Genomic DNA, 23,083 nt, shown 5'->3' with positions numbered 1-23,083 from the left:
GTGGGGTTCCAGGAAGAGAGAAATAAGATAACAAGTGGACAGTGGACCCTGAGTTCCTCTGATCCGATATGTACTTAACAAAGATCCCCTCCACAACATCCCTCACCAGCCGTCATTCAGCCTCTAACGATTGCAGTGATGAGGAATTTCCTATTTACTGAGACATTTCTGGACAGCTTTAATCGTTAGGTAGTTTTTTCACACATTAAAACTCTTTCTCTCTGTGCAGCTTTACCCATGGCTCCTAGTTCTCCATTCTAGGGGCCGGCAGGGCAGTGACAAAGGGACAGAGATAGGAAGACACTTCCATAGAAGAAGCCTTCAGATTTGAAGACAGCTAGCTTTTCCTCCTTCCGTCTTCTCCTCTGTAGCTAAAAATCATGACTCCTTTAACTTATCTTGATATGTCACAGTCTTATGTTCTGTAAACATGCTCCAGTTTGTCAGTTTCCTTCTTAAAAGTGACCAAACTAAACACAGAACAGATGGTTCTCACTTTATGTAAGTGGACTGTTCCACAGACCTCTGTGTAAAGTGATTTTTGTGTAATGTGAATTTGCCTGCAGACGTGGGGGAGGAAGGGAGGGAAGCAGAAAGGGGACAGTGCACCCATGGAGGAAGTGAGCTGGCACATGGTTCAAGGACACTCAGGGGCTCGGGACAGAGAAAAGAGAGCAAGAGGAGCAACACATGGGGGCTGGGACCAGCCATGTCTGGGCCTGGTCTGAACTGAGAGGAAGAGCATGTGGGGGCCAGACACATGGAGACCAGACGTGGACACAGATAGGAGAAGACTCATGGTACCTGAGAGCTGATAGAAGACAGAGCATTGGTGGGGTGGGCAGAGTAGAGGTCTCGACCTCTCTCGGGCCACAGGTCTTAGGCCAAAGTCCCTGATTCACCATGGCAGCAGTAGTGGTGGCAGTCTCTTCTACTTTCACTTGGAGGGGTTTATTTTTGGGTTTTTGGAGCGGGGAGGCCATGAAGTACTGAGCCAAGAGGCAGGAGCAAGGAGAGAGAAAGAGGGCAGGCACAGTACTGTAAAGTTAACATAGGGTGGTTTTTTGTTTTTGTTTTGTTTTGTTTTTTTCTGGAATGCAGATTTCTTTCAGAATTCCTCACATAAAGTCAAATTTGTGTGAAGTGAGAACTGAAAACTATGTGGACTCCAGATGTGTTCTAATCAGAACAGGCTATAACAGGACTATTTACATCAACAAGCATTGATTAGTACCAAGCACTGTGCCAAGATTCAGAGAAAAGCAAAAACAGTGCCTGCTCTCAAGGAGTTTTCAGTCGAATGGGATAGCTGTTGAGGAGGGAGAAGATAGGAGCCACACACAATTTTCTTTTCTTTTCTTTCTTTCTTTCTTTCTTTCTTTCTTTCTTTCTTTCTTTCTTTCTTTCTTTCTTTCTTTCTTTCTTTCTTTCTTAGGCTGTTGGGGTTAGGTGACTTGCCCAGCTAGTTAAGTGTCAAGTGTCTGAGGCCATATTTGAACTCAGGTCCTCCTGACTCCAAGGCTGGAGCTCTATGCCCTGTGCCACCTAGACCGCACATAATTTTCAATTTAAACTGTATTATTAATGTTTTCTCTTATCACTTTCTTTAGTCTAGACAATTAGAAAAACAAGCCATGATTTTCAGTGTTTGTTGATTCCAAAGTGTAAATGCTCGCACTGAAAATGTAATAATTGGCTTTCATGGTTAAGTTGGCTCCAGCCAATTCCTGGACAACATGCAGACAGCCATGTACCAGTGAGACATTTGCGGCTAAATTGCCAATGATGTCAGAAGGTGCTGGCATTAAGGGGGACAGGAAAAGACTTCTTGAAAAAGGGAGGATTTTAGCTGAGCCTCAGAGGAAGCCAGGAGGTGGTGGTAAGGAAGGAGAGAATTCCAGGGCCAAAACCACAGTGTGGAGATGAAGGCTGTTGTTCAGGGAATAGCCAAGATGCCAGGTTCGTTGGATTGAAGGAGCATATAAAAAGTCTGCAACTGTAGGATAACCCCCTGGGTTATCAAGGGCTTTGGATGCCAAGCAGAGGATTCTGTGTTTGATCCTGGAATTAATAGGGATCCAACTAGAAGTTCTTGAATGTTGCGGGAGGAGGCGGGCGGTGGAAGGGGGTGCCATGGACAGACCTGTACATTAGGATGATCTCTGGCAGCTGAGTGGGGGATGGGCTGAAACAGGAAGAGACCAACCAGAAAGCTGAGGAGGACCAGCATGATAGGCCTCAAAGTGAATTGGAAATTCCAAGTCTGGGTGACAGGGAGAATGATGATACCACTGAGACGGAAATAGAGATGTCAGGTGGATGAGCCAGTTTGAGAAGAAGGTGATGTGTATTGTTAGACATGTCCTTAACATGGTGCTGGGCACATAATAGGTGCCTAAATGTTTATTGACTGACATCTTAAGATTAAGGTGCAGATGATGTGTTCCGCTAGCAGGCATCTGGAAATACAAGGGTTGGAGAGAGCGTTGGGAGGCAGGGGGGATATCTGCATAAAGAAGGTAGCTGGGGCCATAAGAAGGAATGAGCTTTCCAAGAGAGCAAGGGTCTGATAGAGATGAGCAGAGTATGAAGAACAAAACTTTAGAAGTCATTTGTACTTGGGAGGGTAGAACGCAGAAGAAGAGCTGTTGAAGGAGACACAAAGAACTCGGCAGCTCATTGGCTTTCTGCTTTGAGGATTTCCAAGGAATTCCTGTGCTCTGGTCATTTTCCAGGAAGCTCTGGCTATCTCTTGTTTCTTACCCTCATGATAATCACCATTCCCGTAGCAAGGTTTTCCCTTTTCTCATGGGCATGAGTCTGCGCCTTTTAGGAATGCCTTGCGAAAAATCACATTTCAGTCCATCTCAAGACCCGAAGCTGTTTCCTTGGCTTTGCCATTCACTTGATGATTGCCTTCATGTCCCTGGCCTGTTACTACCTCTTCTGTGCAGTAGGCATGCCCAGGGTGCTGTAAGGGTGAGAGGAGTCATCAGTGCTACCTTGTTTGCCTAGGTGTTGTTGGCATACATGGGGTATTGTATTCCCAGTAGGAGCCAGGAAGGGTTTGCAGAAAATGAGTAGCACTCAGGGTCCTCTTTCGCCTGTAGTCCTCTTGGAACAGGTCCCTCTTGTCTTTTCTGTAGGAGTTATGAAGAAAAAACAACTGGGTAACATCTCCCAGGATCACCTGTTGGTCTGACTAGGTGATTTCCTGGATGAGCCCTCCCCTCTGTTTTTCACCTTTGGGATTAGCAGGTACTTCCCAAGTCTCAAGCTCCTTGTTTTCCCTCAAATGTTAGTGGGGAACTTGCTGAATTCTCTGGAGAGGACTTTTACCTCAAGGATTCCCCATGGTACTTGTTCATCTGTGACATACAGGGATCCCTATTGTGGCTGGGCATCCCTTGAGGCAGATCTGCTTTCGTCCAACAGCCAAAGAGGCTGTCCCTCTGTGGCAGCACCCTGACTAGGGGTGGGCAGGGATCAGGGTGTAGCTGGGACATGAATCCCCCAAAGAGCTGAGGGCACCTCATCATTCAGTCACATTCCAGACATCTAGACAGCCCTCGACTTCTCAAAACAGCCGCAGATTTCCTCTTTGGAGAAAGTCTTAATGGTGCTGCTTTTAAAACTACTGTTTTCCCCAAAGCCTAACTATTTGTAGATGACCAGCAGGCCCTCTTGCAGGATTCTGGACCCCTCTCAGCTAATCCTTCCTCTATTTCTCCTGTTTTCCATAACTATTGCAGAGACTTTCTGGCTTTATTGGGGATAGCAAAGAGAGCTGGACTTGGCCTAGCCATGCCCCAGATGTGACTATAACATTATTCCTAAAAATCATCTAGTCCAGGCCCCTCATTTTATAGATAGGGAAACAGGCCTAGAGGGAGGAACAGGCTTTCCCCAAGGTTATAGGTGTTTGTGGCAGAGAGCTGGGAGGGGAAGCTTCCTCCTTTTCCCATTCCTGCATGAAGCTTCTCACTTCGTCCAGTGGGTTTTCTGCTCATGGAACCAAAGAAACAAATTTGTTCTTTATTCATGAAAATCCTTCAGATATTTGAAGACAGAACAGACAGTAATCGTGTCAGTTTCTTCCCTCTTTTTAAAAACTTTGTCCAGTTTTCTCAACTGTGTCTTGCAAAGTTTGTAGATTCACCTTTCCTTTTCTCTGGATACTTCTCCCATGCCTATTGTGGTACCCCAGGAATTTCCATATAGTAATTGATATTTATATGGTGTTTTATTTTGTAAAGTGCTTCACATTTTATCTTTATTATAACAATGCTGTGAAGTAGATATTACAGGTATTGCTGTCCCCATTTTATAGATAAGAAAAATGAGAGTCAAGTGACTTACCCGTGGTCACATGGTGAACAGGGGAATTTGAATCCGGGTCTTTCTGACTGTGCTGCTTAAAGCTCTGGCTTTCCCCAAATTACCCTTAGTAAATAAGCAAAGAATTGCACCCACCCCCACCCCTACCCCCTCAGGGGGTATGAGGAGTATTACTAGTTAGATCACACTGTTCTGTGCTGAAGAGCTACAAGGCAATTTCCTCTCCCCACCCGTAGAAACCAGCTTGCTCAGGTAAGCTGTGACCACCGTTGGGTTCCTTGCTAGGCACGTCGAGCTCAGTGAGGTTTGTATTAGCCTTTCTGACTCCAGCCTTCAGTCAGTAGGCCCTGTTGACCTTCTGCCAATCAGTCAAGTGTCACAGATTTCTTATGGTGGGCCAGGGACTGTGCCAAGTGCTGGGGATGCCCCTACAGAGACTGAAGTGACTGATCTCTGCTAACAAAGGGTCAGCGTGCTATCAGGGGATGCAGCGAGGGCATAGAATAAATACAAAATTCATACGAGGCAGGATGGGAGGGGATGGCAGAATTCAGAAAAGACCTCATCTAGAAGATAGTGCTTGGATCAGGCTTTGAAAGAAGAGGGGGACCCCAGGAAGATGGGAGGAGGCCGTGGGGAGAGGTGGCAGGCCTTGGTTTCAGGCCCTGTGGTAAGTCGAAGAAATTCTCAGGGAGAGAAGATTTGGGGGTCATAGTGGTTGTCGTCAGGTGGGCCTCTCATTTGGAAGAGGGTTTAGCCTTGTCCTGCTTGGCCTCAGAGGGCCAGGTGAGCTCTGTCCTTCTGGGCAGGAGGTAGAGAGAGCCCCCTCAGAGCACCACTTGGGTGTTGTACAGGGGCCTTTGCTTCAGCTACTCTTGGGACCAAATGGCCAGTGAATGTTTTTACTGGGAAAGAGCCTGTGTGACAGTCCAGGTGTTTGTAGAAGCCTTGGGACTTCCTAATCTGCCCGGCTTGTCACAGTTTCCAGTCTGGAGTCAAGAAGACCTGAGTGCAGATCTGGCCTCAGAAGCTTCCTAGATTTGTGACCCTGCAAGTCACTTAACCCCTGTGTCCTCAGTTTCCTCCGTTCTGCAGTGGATCTAATAGCAGCACTCCCTTTGCAGAGTTGTCTTGAGGCCCAAATGAAGTGATGTTTGTGAAGCACTTGGCACAGTGGCTGGCACATAGTAGGCGCTTAATAAATGCTTGTTTCCTTCTGCCTTCCCTGCCTGAAATCTGAGGGTCAAGTTACAGGGAAGTTACAAGTCTCTCTGCCCGTCAGCCCCTGAGAGTGGCTTGTACCTGGCAGGAAAGACTGTTTTACAAAGGTGTAAGATGCCTTTTTGGAAAGTGCTCTGAAGAGATCATTGAGCCTGTCCCTTTGCCCTAGCTAGTTCTCAGATAGACACGTAGCTCTCGTGTTTTTCAGGACCTCTTTTGAGTGGCCTTTCAGAGGCTCTAATCATAGGATTAGACCAGTCATAGATAGTATTTGAGCCAAAAAGAGTCTAAAGAGATTGTCTCCTTCAGGCAGTTTAGGTATTATTACCCTTCCACAGATGAGGCAGCTAAAATCCAGGTGGTTAGGGAAGTAATACACCCAAGGTTGCAAAACAAGTCACTTGTGGGTCGGAGAGGCTAGAACTCGGATGGCCTGCTTCCTTGTGGAGTACTCTGGCATTTCTGCCCTTCTGGACAGCCAGCACTTTCTGAAAGTTCTTCATTCAGTCAAACCATATCTCTTACTGCGGTTTAAGCTTAGTTCTTCAGAGATGTGAATGAGTCAGTCAGCATTCTCATTTAGCAGTCTTGGATAGCATGGTTAAATCTGCTTTCTGGCCCAGGGGATCTGGGGACAGAGTTAAAGCGACATCCGTCCCCACATTCTTTTCTTCCCAGAAGCTCAGCTGCTGATTTAGCTCTGCATGCAGTGAAGATAACAAGGCCTCCTAAGCCCTTGGACTGTGTCTAATACCCCTCTTTTCTTTCTTCCAGGAGCTCATGGAGACCTCCCTGATGTGAACAGGCCTCTGCCCCCGCCGTCCCTTCCGGGATTTTCTAAGCACCCTGATCCCCCAGGGGAGAGAAAACAGGATTCTGGAGCCGAGACCATGTGACAGCGTTGCCCTGCCCCACCAGTCCCCCACCACCGGCCTCTGCCGGTGCCAAGCCCAGGCCCTGGCCACGGCACCATGATGTTCCGAGACCAGGTTGGCATCCTCGCTGGCTGGTTCAAGGGCTGGAATGAGTGTGAGCAAACAGTAGCCTTGTTGTCATTGCTGAAGCGGGTCACCCGAACACAGGCTCGATTTCTGCAGCTTTGCCTGGAGCACTCCTTGGCAGACTGTAATGATATCCACCTTCTGGAGTCAGAGGCCAATAGTGCTGGTGAGTCTGCTCCCCACTCAGACCAAGGCCCAACACAGATCTGGGGGTTGGGGAAAGGAAGTCAGAGAGCTTCTTTGAGATCAGTCTTGTACTCTCTTCCATTCCAAAGGTTTTCATGGTGTGTGTCAAGTTAACATAGTCATAAAAAAGGTCTTGAACCCTGAATGTACTGTGAAAGCCTAGGAGAGGGAAGCTGTGTTTGTGCCCTGCCATATCCCAGAAGCAGACTGAGTCCTCTTCTACTCAGTGCAGTTCAGTTAAATCCACATTAAGTGCCTCCATTCGGTAAGCCTTCATCTTAGGCCCGGATTGGGATTTCTAGGATAGATAAGACAGTCCTTGCCTTCAGGAAGCTCACCATCAGAGTAGGTGGAAATAAAGTACGGGCACATCACCGCAAAAGGGAATCAGGCTTCAGAACTCCAACAGACTTTGGCTGCCATCTGGTCCAACCCCTCACTTTTACGGATGAGGAGACAAAGGCCCAGTTTGTTTAGATAACTTGTTCTGGTCAAGCAGGGTCCTGTGTGACAGGTGAGATTTGATTCCTTCGTCCTGTGCCACTGGTACACATTAAAGAAGACAGGAAAAGCCAAGTGGAGAACATAGGATCCCTCAACTGCTTAGGGAAGGACTGTGTCATGGCCACTAAGATGAACTTGTAGGGATGTACTGAGAAGATAAGGCCTCTTAGACTGCAGAGTTAAAGGGCAGTGCTAGGGAGGGGTATAGGAATTGATGAAGGAGATAGACATTGGAGTCTGTCACCTAACTTGTGAAGAGGATGGCTAGGACAGGGAATAGGTTTGTACCCCCAGGCTGGGCACTCAACCGAAGGGCATTCTAGGGTGGGCTTCCAAGCTACCGGTGAGGTGCCCTGCCCAGGGGCTCTACCAGCTAGGATCAGAGGTTGAGGGAGATGGGCATGCTGAGGCCAAAGGGGCACTGGCTCCTAGGCTTAGGCCCATATAGAGGCTGGGTACCAGTGGAGATTTACTTACGGTCATGAGAAGGTGGTAGGGAGGAGGAGAAAGAACTTTACCTGATGAGGTGGCTGTGAACAACACCTGGTCATTCTGACCTGGGTCGGGGAGAGGTGGCCTAAAGTGAGTGGCCCTTCCCTTTTGCACCTGGTCCTACTCAGTCTAAAAATTGAAGCTGGTGAACCCTCCATGACCCCAGGAAGGTCTGACTTTCTGAGGAGCTCATAGCTCTCCTTTTGGCCTGCCCTTTCTCTGTTTCCCTTTGTTCCTTACCACCATGCACCTCTCACTGAGTTCTGGGTGCCAGGGTGTTTGGGCTATTTAATGGGTGGTTTGTGGAGAGGGAAGGCCCCAGCCAGACCAATGTAGCTTCTGGCTTTGATGAGGAGGGAGATGCCAAGTCTGGAGACAAGGAGAGAGGGCTGGACTTAGGAGTGCTTTGAGTTAGACTCCTGCTCTTGCTACATTATCTAAAGCATACAGCCTCTCTGTTTCCACATAAGTAATAAAATGAGGATGATGATGATGATGTTACATGAAGTGTCTCCATCCCAGGGTGCTTGTAGGCATCAGAGGGGATACTGCGTGTGAAGCACTTTGTGAGCCTTAGAGCTCTCTTGTCATTGTCAGTTTACCCTCCAGAGCAGTGGATAGAGCCCAGGCCCGGAGTCAGGAAGACTCCTCTTCCTGAGTTCAAATCTGGCCTCAGACACTTTCCAGCTGTGTGACCCTGGCAAATCACTTCATCCTCTTTGCCTCATTTTCCTCATCTGTAAAATGAGTTGGAGAAGGAAATGGCAAACCACTCCAGTATCTCTGCCAAGAAAACCCCAAACAGGGTCAAGAAGAATCAGACATGACTGAAACAACTGAACAACAATAGAACCTTCTCCTGGGGTTTCTTTGGGAATTGTGGAGTGGAGGATCTAGGGGGCATAGGGAAGAAGCATGTCATCTTTTGCATTCTCCTAACTTACCTGTATGCCTGTGGAATGCAAAGGATGATTTGAGGTATTGGGGAGAATAAAAGGAATAATACATCATTGGAAAGCCAGGGCTTCTTCATAAAAAGGTATCAGAGACTGACCTGTGTAGTTAGTCAAAGGCCAGAGAAATGTTATTTGCAGTTAGCCCTTGTGCAGTGAAGAGCAGAGGGCCTGTTGGACGAGCCTGGAAGAGGCCAGGGTGGTCATCGTCTGAGCCAGGGAGTGTGGCCTGGACAAAAGTTGCCCATAGGGAGCAAGGGAAGTCCAAGTGGATAATCAGATTGTTGGAGGGCCTGGAATGTCAACCCGAGGAGACAAATGAAACTGTGTCCTTCGCCTGGATTCCTAGCCTTTAGCCCTCGGGCTGAAAGGCAGGAATCTCATGACCCTTTCTTGTATTTCCCATGGCAGCTAGCATGGTGCTGGGCCATCACAGGCACCGAGGAATTACTTGTTGGAGGTCAAAATGTGGAATGTGCCTTTGGTACACCTCACCTGTGGCATTCTTCCTCAGTCAGAGGACCCCCCATCCGCACCCCTACCCCCCACCCCCTAGAGACTTCAAATTTATACCCCTGAAGTGGCGCTGTTGCCTTCGTGCTCTGAAATTCCCCTGGCAGGGTCAGAGGACACGTTGGGCAGAATCCAGGGTGCCTCCTCTACAAGAGGAAAGTGGGGATTGTGTGATCCACTCAGGGATGGAGAGCATTACCATTAGACCAGGGGTCCGTAACCTTCTTTGTATCGAGGGGCCACCTTTGGCAGTCTCTTGAAACCTGTGACTCCCATATCAGAAACATGTTTTCAGTGGGGGTGGAATGGAAGGGGAAAAGAATAAGCTAAGAGCTTTACAGATAATTTATTTCTTTGATCCTACAACAACCCTAGGAGGTAGGAGCAATTATTAGCCCCATTTTACAGAGGAGGAAACCGAGGCAGGCAGAGATGAAATGACCTATCCAGGGTCACAGCTAGGAAGTGTCCAGAACTGGATTTGAACCCAGGTCTTCCTGACTCCAAGCCCAGCACTCTGTCCACTGCACCATCAGCAACCTCTGAGAATAATACAAAATCCATGGGATTACAAAGGTAACCAGTTATATTGAAATATATATTCTGTGTTAAAAAAAAAAAATCAAACAGTTCCTAGACTTCAGGCTAAGAACCCCTTGGTTAGACTAAAGGTAAAGACTTACCTGGATCTATCTGTTTGAGACTTAGGAGCAGGAGCTATATCTACTGCCTGGAAGGAAGGGTTCCCACAAAGGTGGCTTCACAGACTTCACCCTGCTCTGGGGGTGCCAGGGGAGGAGGCAGTACCGTCTCTTTCCCCTAAGGGTCTGAGGAAATTTCAGACAACCTCCCTTTTTTTTGCCCTGGGAATGAGAGCTGGATTCCTAGCGTCTTCAAGGAGGTATCTCTAGATCGGGGGTGGGAAGATGCAGATGGTCTGAGGACCTGGGAGTTAATGGTTTCATCTTCCCTCTTCCTTCTGCTCACAACCATTCTGTCTTCCAGCTGTGAATAAGTGACATCAATTTAGGCCTCCTTGGAGGCAGAGCTAGACAGGCTAGGATGGGGATGTCCCTGGCCCCAGTATGAGGGAGGAGCCTGGGGACAGATGAACTGGCCTCCATTTCTTGTCCCTGAAGCTCCCTCAGCAACACTCCCAGCATTCCTCCTGCCTGTGTTGGGTTCTGTGAATCAGAGGCTATCCTCCCCCCCCTTCCAAAAACAAACAAACAAGCCAATCAACTAACCTCAAGGTTAGGGTTATTCTTCTTCCCTCCTTCCTTCCCTGCCTCACTCTGGCTCAGTCTGGGTGGGGAAACTGAGGTCAGGAAGGGGACATTGAGTCACCAGATCAGGGACCTGATCTCAGTCCAGATCATCACCCCCACACAAACACCATACACCCTGGGGTGGAGCTTGGGGAAACCTCATCTTTCCCCTTTCCCCTGTCAGAGTGAGCCCAGCAATGCTGTTCTTTCATGAGTTCCTTCAGTCTAGTTCATTATACAAAAATGTGAGCCTCCCTCCTGGCCTATTTCCCTTCACTCCTCCCTCTTCCCCCCCAAACAGCCATGGCTAGAGCGTGGAGAATGGGCAGTTCTCAGCCAAACCTCAGCCCCTCTGGCAGCTGCCCAACGTGATTGCAACAGTAAGGGATATAAAAAAGGGTTTGGCCTCATCAGCGCCTCAAAGATAGATTTGGCCCCTGAAAGCTGCCAAGCCTCGGGGTCGTGCCCTACTTAGCTCTAGTTGGCCCTTCCCTTGCTGTTCCCACCTCTGTGTGGGACCTGCCCACTCACCACCCCTGCCAGGACTAGCCCTCCTCCCTCTCATAGTCATGCCCCCACCCCCCTTCATCATAAATACTGGCTGCCAAGAACAGGTTTGTGGCTTAGTGAGGGATGGGGACAGAACACAGTGCCTCATCCTCCCCCTCCTCCCTCCATATCCTTGGGGTCAGAGCTGCTTGTCATACCTCTGGCTTAGAGGGCCACGGTCACATCTGGTTTTGGTAAAATAATTTCCTGTGAGATTCCCTTGCACCACCATCACAAATCTGTGGGAGAGATCCAAGTGGGCTCTTCTCCCTTCCCAGTATGGGGCAAGGGCTAGGCTAGACATGGTGTATCCTCCGCAGACTCTCCCACAAACAAGATTTACTTTTTTCTGGGATGGGTGGGGGCTGTTCCTCGGAATAATGGGTGAGATCCCAGAATACATTGCCCTATCTTCCTCTTTTATGTTAGCCCCCACCACTGTGGACAGCCCCTTGAGATTTTCAGTTCACATGTATTTATTATGAACTCCTGAATGCCTAGTTTCATATAGATGACCCTGACAAGGCCAGATTCCCACAGTGGAGCAGTTCCACTACCATCTCACTGTTTCTTAGGCATCTGCTGACTCAGTGTTGGGTCCCACCCTCAAGGCTTAGACTTTGTGCATCAGAAACAGCTCTTCCCTTTCTCCAGAGCAGAACAAGGTCCCTCATTAGAGCACATGCTTCATTTGGGCAGGGTTTTCTTACTGATTTGTTGCCTGGGCTTTACCAGAGAGAGGCTGTGCTGTGTCAAGGTCTGGGCAGTGCACTGAGCAATGTGGCTAGGGCTTCCCCATGGCCCAAAAACCTCTGCTCCTGTTGAGGTCTAAACAAATGTCAGGGAGAATGGGCACCTCATGCTTGGCGGGGTGAAGCCAGGCATGAAAACTTGACTGACAGATTTGTCAGTGGTGAGGGAAGGGAGGGAGTAGGCGAGCTCCTCCCAGGATACCATGATGGATCTTGGTTTACATAAGATCAGGTATTGGAAATGAGGTGGGAGGGAGAGTGAGAATCTCAGGATGGGGATTGGTAATGCAACAGAAAGCCTTCTTTCCTTTATACTAAACCAGGGCTCATCTGTGCCTGGCCTCCAGTGTCCAGGGCTTGTCATTTGTCTCAGAGGCTTTGTGACCATGAGGGTGGGGTGGGGAAGACTGAAAGGTTGAAGCTTTTTAGTCTGAGAAAATAGAGGTTGTGTTGGACTAGCTGGGGTCCAGAAGAGTTCCAGGAGGGAAGGGATGGGGAAAGGCATCTCAGTGTCTGACCCCTTGCATGTACTTAGCAGGCACTCAGTCATTTTGCCTGATAAATTGATGAAATCCTAGATACTTAAAATAGCCTTTGCTCTCACCCTGCTCCATAATCAGGTCAAGGGTTAAGTAGGCTTAGGCCAAATAAAAGGACCTTACTAAGCCCTGGTGGTGGTAGTGGTGGTGTAGGTAATAGAGGTTGCTGGAAGATCTGAGCTTAGAGTTCCCTCTCACACACTTACTGGCTGTGTGACCCTGGGCAAGTCACTGAGCTCCCCCTGCCTCAATTCTAAGAGACAGAGGTGGTGTTGTGAGTAAGGAGCTCATTGAGTGAATGCAAATGGAACTCAAAAGTCCAGAAGACCTTGCTGTACTTGCTGTGTAAACTTGGGCAACTCTTTGGGTCTCAGTTTCCTCATCAGATTTAGTTACCTCCAAGGTCCCTTCTAAGCTCTAAATCTGTGATTCATTGTGGGTATTAGCTATCCCCAAGACATAGCACAGGCTGAAGAATCGGAAGTTCAAGAAAAATTGAACTCCATTTCTGAATGACTGACCCCAAAGCTGTGGTTATGGAAAGTGTGTGGCATTTGGGGATATCCCAGACCAGAAAGCAAAACCTGTGCATTTGTGCTCCTTTGATAGATTGCAGAACTGAGGCAGCTTTTGAGTGTTTTTGAGGTCACATCAGGTCCCAAGTATAGCTGGCATTCCCCTGGCAGGCAGGCAGGAATCGAGTTGGAAAAAGACAGGCTCTTCTGAGAATTCACTGCAGGGGGCACTGTTTTGAGCCTCATTGGGAAGAAAAGTGGAGTACAGGACTAGTTTGGATACCCAAATGCCTGGAGATTAGGACACTCCACTTCTTCACATGCTGTCCACTCTTACTGTTATAATTGGCAAAACACCATCCCTTCTCTGGGTTTGGGCACTCAGTATGCACGTTTGATGGGTCTTGTCGGTCAGCCTGTTTCTTTGTGAATGGGAGGAGGCCAAACTATATAGCAAGAGGGTAGGTTGGTAGCTGTCAGGGAGGAGGAGGAGGAGGAGGAGGAGGAGGAGGAGGGATCATGGTTAACTCCTCTGCCTATGCCCCGGTCTGGCAATCGTTGGTTCTCAGTATTTCTGAATTAGTGTGTGAGTGCAATTGCCTGGGGATTCACGTAGATGTGCTGGGGTCTGTGGACCCAGAACAACAGTTTTCCAGGCCCTTGTCTCTGCTTTCTGAAAAATATCAAGGGGATTGTTGTTGGCGGTGAAATGACCTTTGCCCCCTTTACTGAGGGGGACTCTCCCGTTTGCTGTCTGTCTCGAAAGGAAATGGGGAAAAAACTGAAAGGAGGTATGCAGTCTATCAGTGTTTCCAGTCCCCCCACTCTCCTCCCTGTTGGAGGAGGGGCAGAGACTCTTCCCCTAAGGAGCTTACGGTCCCAGTGAGGAGATAGGTGACACACGTGGAGAACTGGGCAGGACAAGAGAGAGGCAGGGAGGCTGGGCTTCAGACAAGGACTGGGAGAAGACTCTGGAATTTCAGTTGCTTAGAGAAGGTTGAGGTCACTGTGGACAAAGATGATTAGAGAAAACTCAGTGGCAGAGGTGACATGTATGGAGGGAAAGAGGTCACAGAATAGCACTTCAGGAAATGCTGAGCTGCCTCATATGGGGCTTCTGAAAGGGGGACCATGGGCATGAAGCTATGGCAGGACAAAGAGAAGGGCATCCCAGAGCTGTCTGAGGAAGAGACCCCCAGCCTGGTGGAGCAGGAGAGGAAAAGGAAGCCCAGGGATACATGGAAGAGACCAGGATTTGGAGTCCGACGGCCTAGGTTGGAATCCTGACTCTGTTCCTTGCTACCTGTGTGTTTCTCTGGGCCCGTCTCCTCATCTCAAAAGAAGGAGGCTGGATTGACTGATCTCTAGTCCCCTTCCAGAGCGGAAGCTGTGATCTAGTAGTGAAGCAGGTGTTCTGAGGAGGAAGCCTAGACTAGGATGGGAGGGGGGAGGGAGGAGCGCGAGGAAGCTGGTCAAGGGTCAGGGCTCAGGATTTGTGAGGGGGGAAGAGGGGCACAGGTGTACCATGGGAATGAGAGGGACCCTGAAATGGAGCCAGAGTCCAGGAGAGGTGAGGCTGTCGCTCGCTACCTTTGCCTGCCATAACCCCCCTTCCCTCCGGGCGGCCTGAGCTCTTCACCGTCTCCTGTGTCTGTCCTTTCCTCTTAGCCGTCGTCAGCCAGTGGCAGCAAGAGCCCAAGGAGAAGGCAGTCTCCCTCTTGTTATCCCATCTGCCGCTGCTCCAGCCTGGCAACACCGAGGCCAAATCCGAGTACATGAAGCTGCTGCAGAAGGTGCTGGCCTACTCAATTGAGAACAGCGCCTTCATCGAGGAGAGCCGGCAGTTGCTCTCTTACGCCCTCATCCACCCGGCCACCACATTGGAGGACCGAAACTCACTAGCCCTCTGGCTGGGTCACCTAGAGGAACGGCTGGCCGGGGGCTTCCGGGCCCGAGCTGAGACTGCCTACCACGCCCGCCAGGGCTCAGACGAGCGGGCTGGCCCCGGCGAGCTAGGGCCAGGCTGGCAGGACAAGCCGCCACGAGAAAACGGACACGTGCCCTTCCACCCTTCTGGCGTGGTGCCATCCGCCATCAACAGCATCGGGAGCGACGCTGACGCAGGTGAGGCCCGGTCCACGGCCGCCGACACGGGGCCTGAGCCTGGGTCTAGTGGGGAGCGCTCTGGGTGCGGCTCCAGCTCCCGGGTCTAGCTCATAGAAATGAGACATCAGAGATCTCGAGGCCAGTCTCTTTACCTTCCAAATGACAAGCTGAGTTTGCCAGAGGGGAAGTAGCTTGCCTGCAGTTACACGTGGTGGTGGCTGAGTGGAGCCTGGCAGTGTGGGTCATCTGGGCTTGTTAAGTGTCAAGGGGGAGAATGGCTCTCACTGTGGGTTGAGAAGACTGCCTGGAAGTGCTTGAGCTGGGATTTGAGAAATAAGGGGGAGGGGGAGGTCGGGGGAGCGGGGATGGCTTGGTGGTGACGAGAGGTGGAGGCAGAAACGAATGGAGGGTTTTCTTTTGGGGACTTAAGGCAGAATTAGGTAGGTTGAATCTAGATTGTAGAGGGCTGGGCCTCGAAGGTTAGGATGAACAGGTTTGTCTTGATACAACAGGAAATTAGAATCTTCCATGGTTTTTTGAGCAGAGGAGTAATGTAGTAAAAGCAGTATTTAAAGAAAATTATCTTGTCAGATGTGCGGGATAAACCGGAGGTGGGAAAGAGACAGGAGCTTGATGAAAAGTATAAAGCTCTCTTTCAGTGAAAGGCTTTGTATTCTTTTAACTCTGTGGTCAGTCTTAGGCCCTTTGTAGAGACCGTCTGTTCATTCCCATCTCTCCGTTCCTTCCATCTTGGCCTCATAGCTCTAGCCCTCCTTCCTTCATCCTTCTCCCCACCCCTAAATGGTCCTGGGATCTGGGGAGGGAGGCAGGGAGGGACCTGTGCTGGGGGGGGGGGCGCAGAGGAGGCTGCATGAACCAGGCAGGTTGAAGATGGGGGTGAAGGGTGTCAACACTTTATTCTGAAGAGAGTTTTCCCTGCCAGTGTCAAGCATCTTCTCCCATGTTCCCATTCCGCTCCATTCAAGATCCTGGAAACCTTGCCCTCCCCTGGCCTGGGATCTGTCTAGCATCTTCCTCTTTGAGAGAACTCATTATGCCTGAGGGGGCAGAAGCCGGGAATAGGGGAGTCTGGACTTCAGGGTTCTCCTGCAGAGAAGGAAGATACAAAGGATGAGATGAAAGGGCCTGGAGAAAGGAGGCAAGGTTAGAATTTTATTCATAAAGAGAAAAGGCGGCAGCAGGTGCCTAGCGACTGTTCAGGCCTCTGACTTAGCATCAGGTTAGTGCTTCCATCTACAGAGATGCCTGAGCACAAGGAAAAGGGGCTAGACTGGAGTGAGAGTGAGAGTGTGAGGGCAGCCAGATCCAGGCCCCACAGCTCAGGGGGCTTGAGGACCCCAGGTGCTATTGGGGATTAGACCTGCCTGCACATGGCTTTTGTGAGGGCTACTTAACTGGGAGTTAGGATGTGGCTTCCAGTCCTCCTCCTGCCCTAGGCAAGTCACTTACCCTTTCTGTGCCTCCATTTCCTCATTTGGGACAAGGGGATAAGAACACTTGGCCAGCCTGCAGCACAAGGGCTACTGTGAAGATCAAATGTGATGATGGATGGGAAAGGTGTATTGGAATAGCACTGTAGTGTGATTGCCTGGGGTGGGGGCTGGGCTTCCCAGCACCCAGGCTCTGGGAGGCTGATGCCCCCCCCTCCCCCTACTGCACTTCCTCCCTAGGCCTCCCCTGCCAAATCCACCCGAGCCCTCTGAAGCGGTCCATGTCACTCATCCCCACGAGCCCACAGGGTCCTGGTGAATGGCTGAGCCCAGAGGAACTGGGGGCAAGAGCAGCCTTTGCCCCTCCCGACCACGCGCCCCTCTCACCCCAGAGCAGTGTGGCTTCCTCAGGCAGTGAACAGACGGAGGAGCAGGGCTCCAGCCGGAACACTTTTCAGGAGGACGGTAGTGGTATGAAAGGTGAGCTGGGGGGTGGGTGCTCTCCCCCTTGCTGTCCCCAGGGAAGCAAACGGAGTAAGCCCCCCTTTGTGCTCTGTGGCCCGGACTCCTCAGGCAGGCCGAGTAGCCAGAGCCGTGGAAGAGCTTTAGGAATTCTTCAAGAGAAACCCTGGGGAATGTCAGGGTTCTTATGGGTAGAAGCAGAGATTGGGGTGGGCATTGCCTTGAGAAAGGGTGGGTCTGGGCTTGGGGGGGGACAAAGGAGGAACTCGGGTAGAAAGTGACGGCTGGCCGACTGAGAGAGGGATGAGGTTTTGTGCCGTGGCAGGGTCAGGAGGGCCTCATCCCTCTGTCAGTCAGCCAGCCATATGTACCAGACCTGTGTTCTGCTCTGGGGGCACAAAGACAAAGCTGGAACAGTCTCTGCCCTCGGGGAGCCCCCATTCTATTGGAGAGACAACCGTGTGCTTCCATAGGTGTATTCAAGATAATAACAAAGTGGTGTATTTGGGGTGGGGAACTTAGATCATTGAAGGGCCTCCATGGCATGGGGGTCAGCCAGTGTGAAGGGATGGACACAGGAGACGGGACACCTTGTCTTCTCCCCACCACAGATGTGCCATTGTGGCTCAAGAGTCTTCGATTACACAAGTATGCAGCCCTCTTCTCCCAGATGAGCTATGAGGAAATGATGACCCTGACTGAACAGCATCTGGAATCTCAGGTGAACTCCCAGAGGCCAGAGAGAGATTCCTGAGTCAGCTTGCTTCTCTGCCATTCTAGGTCCATAGACCATGAGGAGAGGCTTAAACTTAGAATGTCCTAGACCTTGGCCCAGCCTCTGGCCAGAGCATCTGAAGGCATTTCAGATGGAGCCCGTTTTTCCTTTTCACGCCACCCATTCCAGACCCTCCTCCTCAACCTTCAGCTCTGCTGTAGCCCAAGAGGCCCTCTCTGGGTTCCTGTGGGCAGCCGTCTCAGCTTTCTTCTGAGACCTTCCCTCCTCCCTACACAGAACGTGACCAAAGGTGCCCGTCACAAGATTGCCCTGAGCATCCAGAAGCTCCGTGAGAGGCAGAGTGTCCTCAAGTCCCTGGAGAAGGTGAAGACTTGGGGGGCATTTGGCGGAGGTCGTGTGGTGTCAGAGAAGGATCATCAGGAAGGGTGTCAGGAGTGACCGGGTCAGCCCTGCCAGGGAGGAGATGTACAGCCTTCTCAGCTCTCTTCTCATGTCTGGGCCTGATTCCTCATCTGCATACTAGGCAGGATTGGGCTTGGTTTCTGAGGTTCATCCAAATTGTCAGACTGACCATTTTTAGCTTTAAGATTCAGGATGCTGGAACCTAGGAGCTCCGGTCTTCTCTCTGCTCAGTGCCCTGTAGGAGGCACTTCAGGGACTGCCCACTAAGTTTCCAGCTTGATATTAAGCCAGTAGTATTCTGGGTAAGGCTGTATATGTAGGGTAGCAAAAATAACAGTGGGATGAGGGCAGCTAGATGGCGCAGTGCATAGAGCACCGGCCCTGGAGTCAGGAGGACCTGAGGTCAGATCTGGCCTCAGACACGTAACACTCAGCTGTGTGACTCTGGGCAAGTCACTAAACCCCAATTGCCTAGCAGCAAAAAAAAAAAGTGGTGGGAGTAGAGTTGCAGGTTCTAGATGTGTGACCTTGTGCCAGTCCCTCTGTGGACCTCATTTGTCAATTCAGTGAGCATTTATTAAGCACCTAAAGTATACCAAGCACCATGCTAATTGTAAAACAAGGAGTAGGCCCTTGCATCCTTTTAAAAAGTCTGTGGTGCTGTGATCCTTGATGTTCTTTCTGTCTCTCTCAGCCTTGGCTCCTACTGTGCCTTCTTCTGAAAACCTTTTTGACTCCTTGTGTGTGTGTGCTCTCCCCTCATCCCCAGGATGTGCTGGAAGGTGGGAATCTGAGGAATGCACTGCAGGAGCTCCAGCAGATCATTGTCACACCTATTAAGGCCTACAGCATCCTTCAGGCAGCTGTGGTGGCTGCAGCCAAGGAGGGGGGAAGGGGGGAGCCGCCGCTGGGCACCGAGCCCCCCCCAGCTCGCCCAGGCCCAGAGAAGGCCCCTGAGGCCAAGGATCCCCCAGCTGAAAGCTATCCCCCCCAGCCGGCCCCTGCCTCCAGTGATGGCAGTGAGCCGGCCACAGCGCCTGTCGCCGATGGAGACCTCCCTAGCCAGTTTACCCGTGTGATGGGCAAAGGTGAGCACCCCTGCCGGACACCAGCTGAGCTGCTAACCCTCACAAGCATAGGGCCAAAGGCCAGGGTAGCAAGGTAGCAGGGCGGAAACCCGGGTGGAAACCGGGCCTTCAGCTGCTACCTGGATGGGTGGCTGAATCAGGTGCACTTTCCTGACCCTCTTCCCAAGGTAGGGGCAGATGAGACCCTTCCCAGACACAGTCCTTTGTACTTGTTGGTACTTCCCCCATCCTTTCTGTGTCAGCTTTATTTATATGGTGCTGTGGTAAACTCCTGAGGGCAAGAGCTGACTCTCACTGTTGAGATGAATGGATTGACTTGTCAATTAAATAGAGATTGGGTAAAGTCCTGAGCCCCACAGTGAGGACAGAGAGAGAGAGAGAGAGAGTCTCTGTGTGTCTCTGTCTGTGTGTTGGGGGCAGGGACGGGCCACAGCAGGAAGGAGCTGCCCAGAGATAGCCCAGGGCTTCTGCTGGGTGTGGGAGGAGCTGGCAGCTCTCCAGAGCCCAACTGTGGGGCTTCCTGTTGGACACACTAAGTGCTAGGGTCTGTCAGACTCACTACAGCTGTTGGGAGCCTCGTGCAGCAGGGCCTTTCTGCTCTGCCCAGGTCCCAGCTCTGAGAGGGCCTTGTTCACATCTTTCCCTTCCTCCCTCTCCATTTAGTGTGCACCCAGCTGCTGGTGTCCCGGCCAGATGAGGAAAACATTACCAGTTACCTCCAGCTCATCGAAAAGTGCCTGACACATGAGGTGAGGCCTCCCTCATCTTCCTGGGAGGTGAGGGGCTGCAGGGTTTCCCCAGCCTCTTGCCAGGCAGTTCTCAGAGATTCCTCTCTGCTTGCTCCCTCCCACCCCAGGCTTTCACTGAGACACAGAAGAAACGCCTGCTGTCCTGGAAGCAGCAGGTCCTCAAGCTGCTCCGAACCTTTCCCAGAAAAGCTGCCCTGGAAATGCAGAGCTACCGGCAACAGCAGAAGGGGTAAGAGCTGAGGAGGGGCATGCTGGCTGTGAGCAGGGTCCTTGCTCCTCTCAGCTTCTGTGGAGAGAGCCCTGGCCCAGCTCCCATCATGCTCACTGAGCAAGAGCAGTACGTGATAACATTTTAGACCATGGGACACTTGCCAAGCCATTTCCCAGGTCCTCATTTCAACCTCCCAGTGTAACCTTTAACTTGTAGAGAGGCTGGTGAATGTGAGCAGCCTTCCTGCACCTCCCAAACTGGGTGCCTTCTGTGTCTCTTCTGTCCCTTGCCAGGGTTGGATGCTTACCTCAGGGTGGGGAGGCAGGACAAGGATGGACAGGCGGTACCCTCACGTGCTTATGCTTCTGTTTTGACAGCTGGGCTTTTGGCTCCAACTCGCTCCCCATAGCTGGCTCTGTGGGGATGGGAGTGACCCGACGGGCCCAGCGGCAGTTCCAGATGCCCCCTCGGGCCCTGCCACCTAGCCGAATGGGCATCCTGAGCCCTGCAGGCATTGGGGGTGTCTCACCTCGGCATGCCCTCACCAGCCCAAGTCTTGGGGGGCAAGGACGACAGGTATGTATGTCTAGGTCAGGGCCACGAGACTGGGGAGGCAAGATGCCAGCTGGCGTGGAAGCCGTCTCCCAGCTTCTGGAGGGGGGGCTGTGATGGGCTCCATAGAGAGAGAGTCTGGTGGGGAGTCCTGCAGAGAGGTAGGTCCTTCCCACTGTTCTCTTGTGCTCTTATTGACATCTCTCTGTGTCTAACCTTCATGCCCACAGAACCTGTGGTTTGCCAACCCTGGAGGCAGTAACAGCATGCCCAGCCAGAGCCGGAGTTCCGTGCAGCGCACCCACTCCCTCCCTGTGCATTCCTCCCCTCAGGCTCTCCTCATGTTCCCAGCAGGTGAGGCTCCCTCTGCCTGGGGCCTTTGTCTCTGTCTCTCTCTCTCTTTTTTTTGGGGGGGGGGGCTCTTTATCTCTTGGTATTTTGAGCTCTCATTCTCTGTGTTTTCATTCTGTGTCTTGATCTTATTGTGTTTGTCTTCTGCATGTCAAGTTTTAAAGACTACAGTGTAATTTATGTAAATTGAGGCCTGGATTTTAGGATCTCAGAAATCTCTTTTTGCCCTAAGATTCTGTGATTAAACATAAAGGATAAGTAGACATGTGGACAGAAGGAATGTGCTGATGAACTTGATTTAATCCAAAGCCATTAGCAAAGTTTCATGTCAAAAAGAGAGGTATTTTTTAATGAGTCATCTCCTGGAATTAGGGAGATTGAGGGCTGTTTTGCCATAATATTGATTGACTTAGAAATGGAAAAGAAATAGGGTAGAGAAATGGACCCTTCTCAGGTTAAAGTAGGGACTTGAGGTCACAGTTCACATGTCTGGGGATCAGTGCTGGGAAGATTTCTGTTGTTTTTCAGTCATGCCTGCCTCTGTGACCCTGTGGGCCTTACCACGCCAATACTGGCCACGGGCTTTTCTTGGCAAAGATACTGGAGTGCTTTGCCATTTCCTTCTCCAGTGGATTAAGGCAAACAGAGGTAAAGTGACTTGCCTAGGGTCACACAGCTGAGTGTGTGAGGTCAGATTGGAAGTCAAGTCTTCCTGACTCTGGGCCTGGTGCTCTAACCACTGAGTTGCCCAGCTGCCTGAATATATAAATGATCTAGAAAAGGGTATGTGGTCAGGTGAAGTCTCCTAAGCTTGTAGGTGATGGTTAGTGAGTTAAATGCCAAACTGTTGGGGGCAGCTAGATGGCGCAGTGGATAGAGTACTAGCCCTGGAGTCAGGAAGACCCAAGTTCAGATCCGGCCTCAGACGCACAATACTGCCTAGCTGTGTGACCCTGGGCAAGTCACTTAACCCCAATTGCCTCATTTAAAAAAAAATGCTAAACTGTTGGTGATAAGATACAGGGATATCCCACAAGCCTGTTTGAGTGGAGAGAAAAGGTAAGTTACGTCTCCCGGTACACAGGTTTGACTTCATGTGCTTAGGCACTGCCTTTTGCCTCTTTTTGTATCTGCAGCACTTAGCACAGGGCTTGTCACGTAGCAGGTGCCTAATGAAGATCGACTGATTGACTTGGGGTTAAACCTGTACAATGTGCAGTGCTGGGCTTTGTGCTGCCCATCTTAGAAATGCAGGGTGCAGAATCTCACGGAGTTTGGGCCTTAGAGATAGTGCCCCTTTTACTGCAGTGTGTATGTAAGCCAGAGCCTTTGTCAGCTTTTCTTCTCACTGTTTGAGGTCCGCTCCTCCTCTGAGGTTTGATGCTTTCATGCTTCCCTGGCTGGAAAAGTTCTCAAGAAGAGCCCTGTAGTCACAGGCAAGCTCTGGACATGGCCTGAAATGTGGCTCCCGCACTTTCAGAAGATTCAGGCAGAGATGGGACAGGTTGGGGTTCTCTGGACTCAGGAAGGGGTGTAGAAAGTGGGGACGTTGGCTTGTTTCCCAGCCCCTGTGTGCAGACTGTGTAGCCTGGGCGGCAGAGGCCCGGCCCTGGGACGCAGGCTCTTCCCCGTGGTAGGTACTTGCTTGTTGATCCAAGAATAAAACCCAGGTCAGCCCACTTTGCCCAGTGAGGAGTGGTCTTCATCTTTCCATGAGGAAGGCCGACTTGGTAATAGAAGCATGGTCAGGAAGGGCTTTGTGTGACAGATTGACAGTGGGTAAGTGGAGAAGGTTTGGGGCACTTCATGCTAGTCGGGCTGTCTTGTCTCTTGTCTCACTGTGGTCTGAGGAGGGTCCTCCTCCAGCTCTTTCTCCCTTCTCTGCTTGTGTCACCTCAGTTCTAGCTCACGTCCGTGTCTTTGTTTCTGCTTCCCGGTGCCATCCTTCATCTCTCTCTTCTGTTGTCTTCTCACACTTTTGCCCTTCCCTCTATCCAGACTGCCAGGTGCCGGGCCCAGACCTGGAGATCAACCCGACGCTGGAGTCTCTCTGCCTCAGCATGACAGAGCACGCTTTGGGTGGTGAGAGCTTCCCTTCTCCCGTCCCCTCCATGGGCTCCTTTGTCCAGGTTGTTCCCTGGGCC

General features: G+C 50.9%; 1 protein-coding gene across 1 annotated transcript in view; it reads left to right on the top strand.

Moving 5' to 3' along the window:
• SAMD4B (sterile alpha motif domain containing 4B) overlaps nucleotides 1-23,083 on the top strand; it is a 31,327-nt gene that overhangs the window by 5,926 nt on the left and 2,318 nt on the right. The window contains exons 2-12 of the mRNA XM_020978215.2: nucleotides 6,334-6,726; nucleotides 14,500-14,955; nucleotides 16,629-16,868; nucleotides 17,462-17,571; nucleotides 17,863-17,949; nucleotides 18,758-19,076; nucleotides 19,740-19,825; nucleotides 19,933-20,054; nucleotides 20,414-20,612; nucleotides 20,819-20,942; nucleotides 22,938-23,021. Coding sequence (XP_020833874.1) covers nucleotides 6,531-6,726; nucleotides 14,500-14,955; nucleotides 16,629-16,868; nucleotides 17,462-17,571; nucleotides 17,863-17,949; nucleotides 18,758-19,076; nucleotides 19,740-19,825; nucleotides 19,933-20,054; nucleotides 20,414-20,612; nucleotides 20,819-20,942; nucleotides 22,938-23,021 — 2,023 coding nt within the window. The 5' untranslated portion in view covers nucleotides 6,334-6,530. The remainder of the gene's footprint in view (nucleotides 1-6,333; nucleotides 6,727-14,499; nucleotides 14,956-16,628; nucleotides 16,869-17,461; nucleotides 17,572-17,862; nucleotides 17,950-18,757; nucleotides 19,077-19,739; nucleotides 19,826-19,932; nucleotides 20,055-20,413; nucleotides 20,613-20,818; nucleotides 20,943-22,937; nucleotides 23,022-23,083) is intronic.

The sequence above is a fragment of the Phascolarctos cinereus genome, unplaced genomic scaffold (assembly GCF_003287225.1).
Source record: "Phascolarctos cinereus isolate Bilbo 61053 unplaced genomic scaffold, phaCin_HiC Scaffold_726;HRSCAF=1367, whole genome shotgun sequence".
In the NCBI taxonomy this organism is placed as follows: Eukaryota; Metazoa; Chordata; class Mammalia; order Diprotodontia; family Phascolarctidae; genus Phascolarctos; species Phascolarctos cinereus.
The sequence above is the reverse complement of the archived record's forward strand: the minus strand, read 5'-3'. Positions and strand labels throughout refer to the sequence as shown.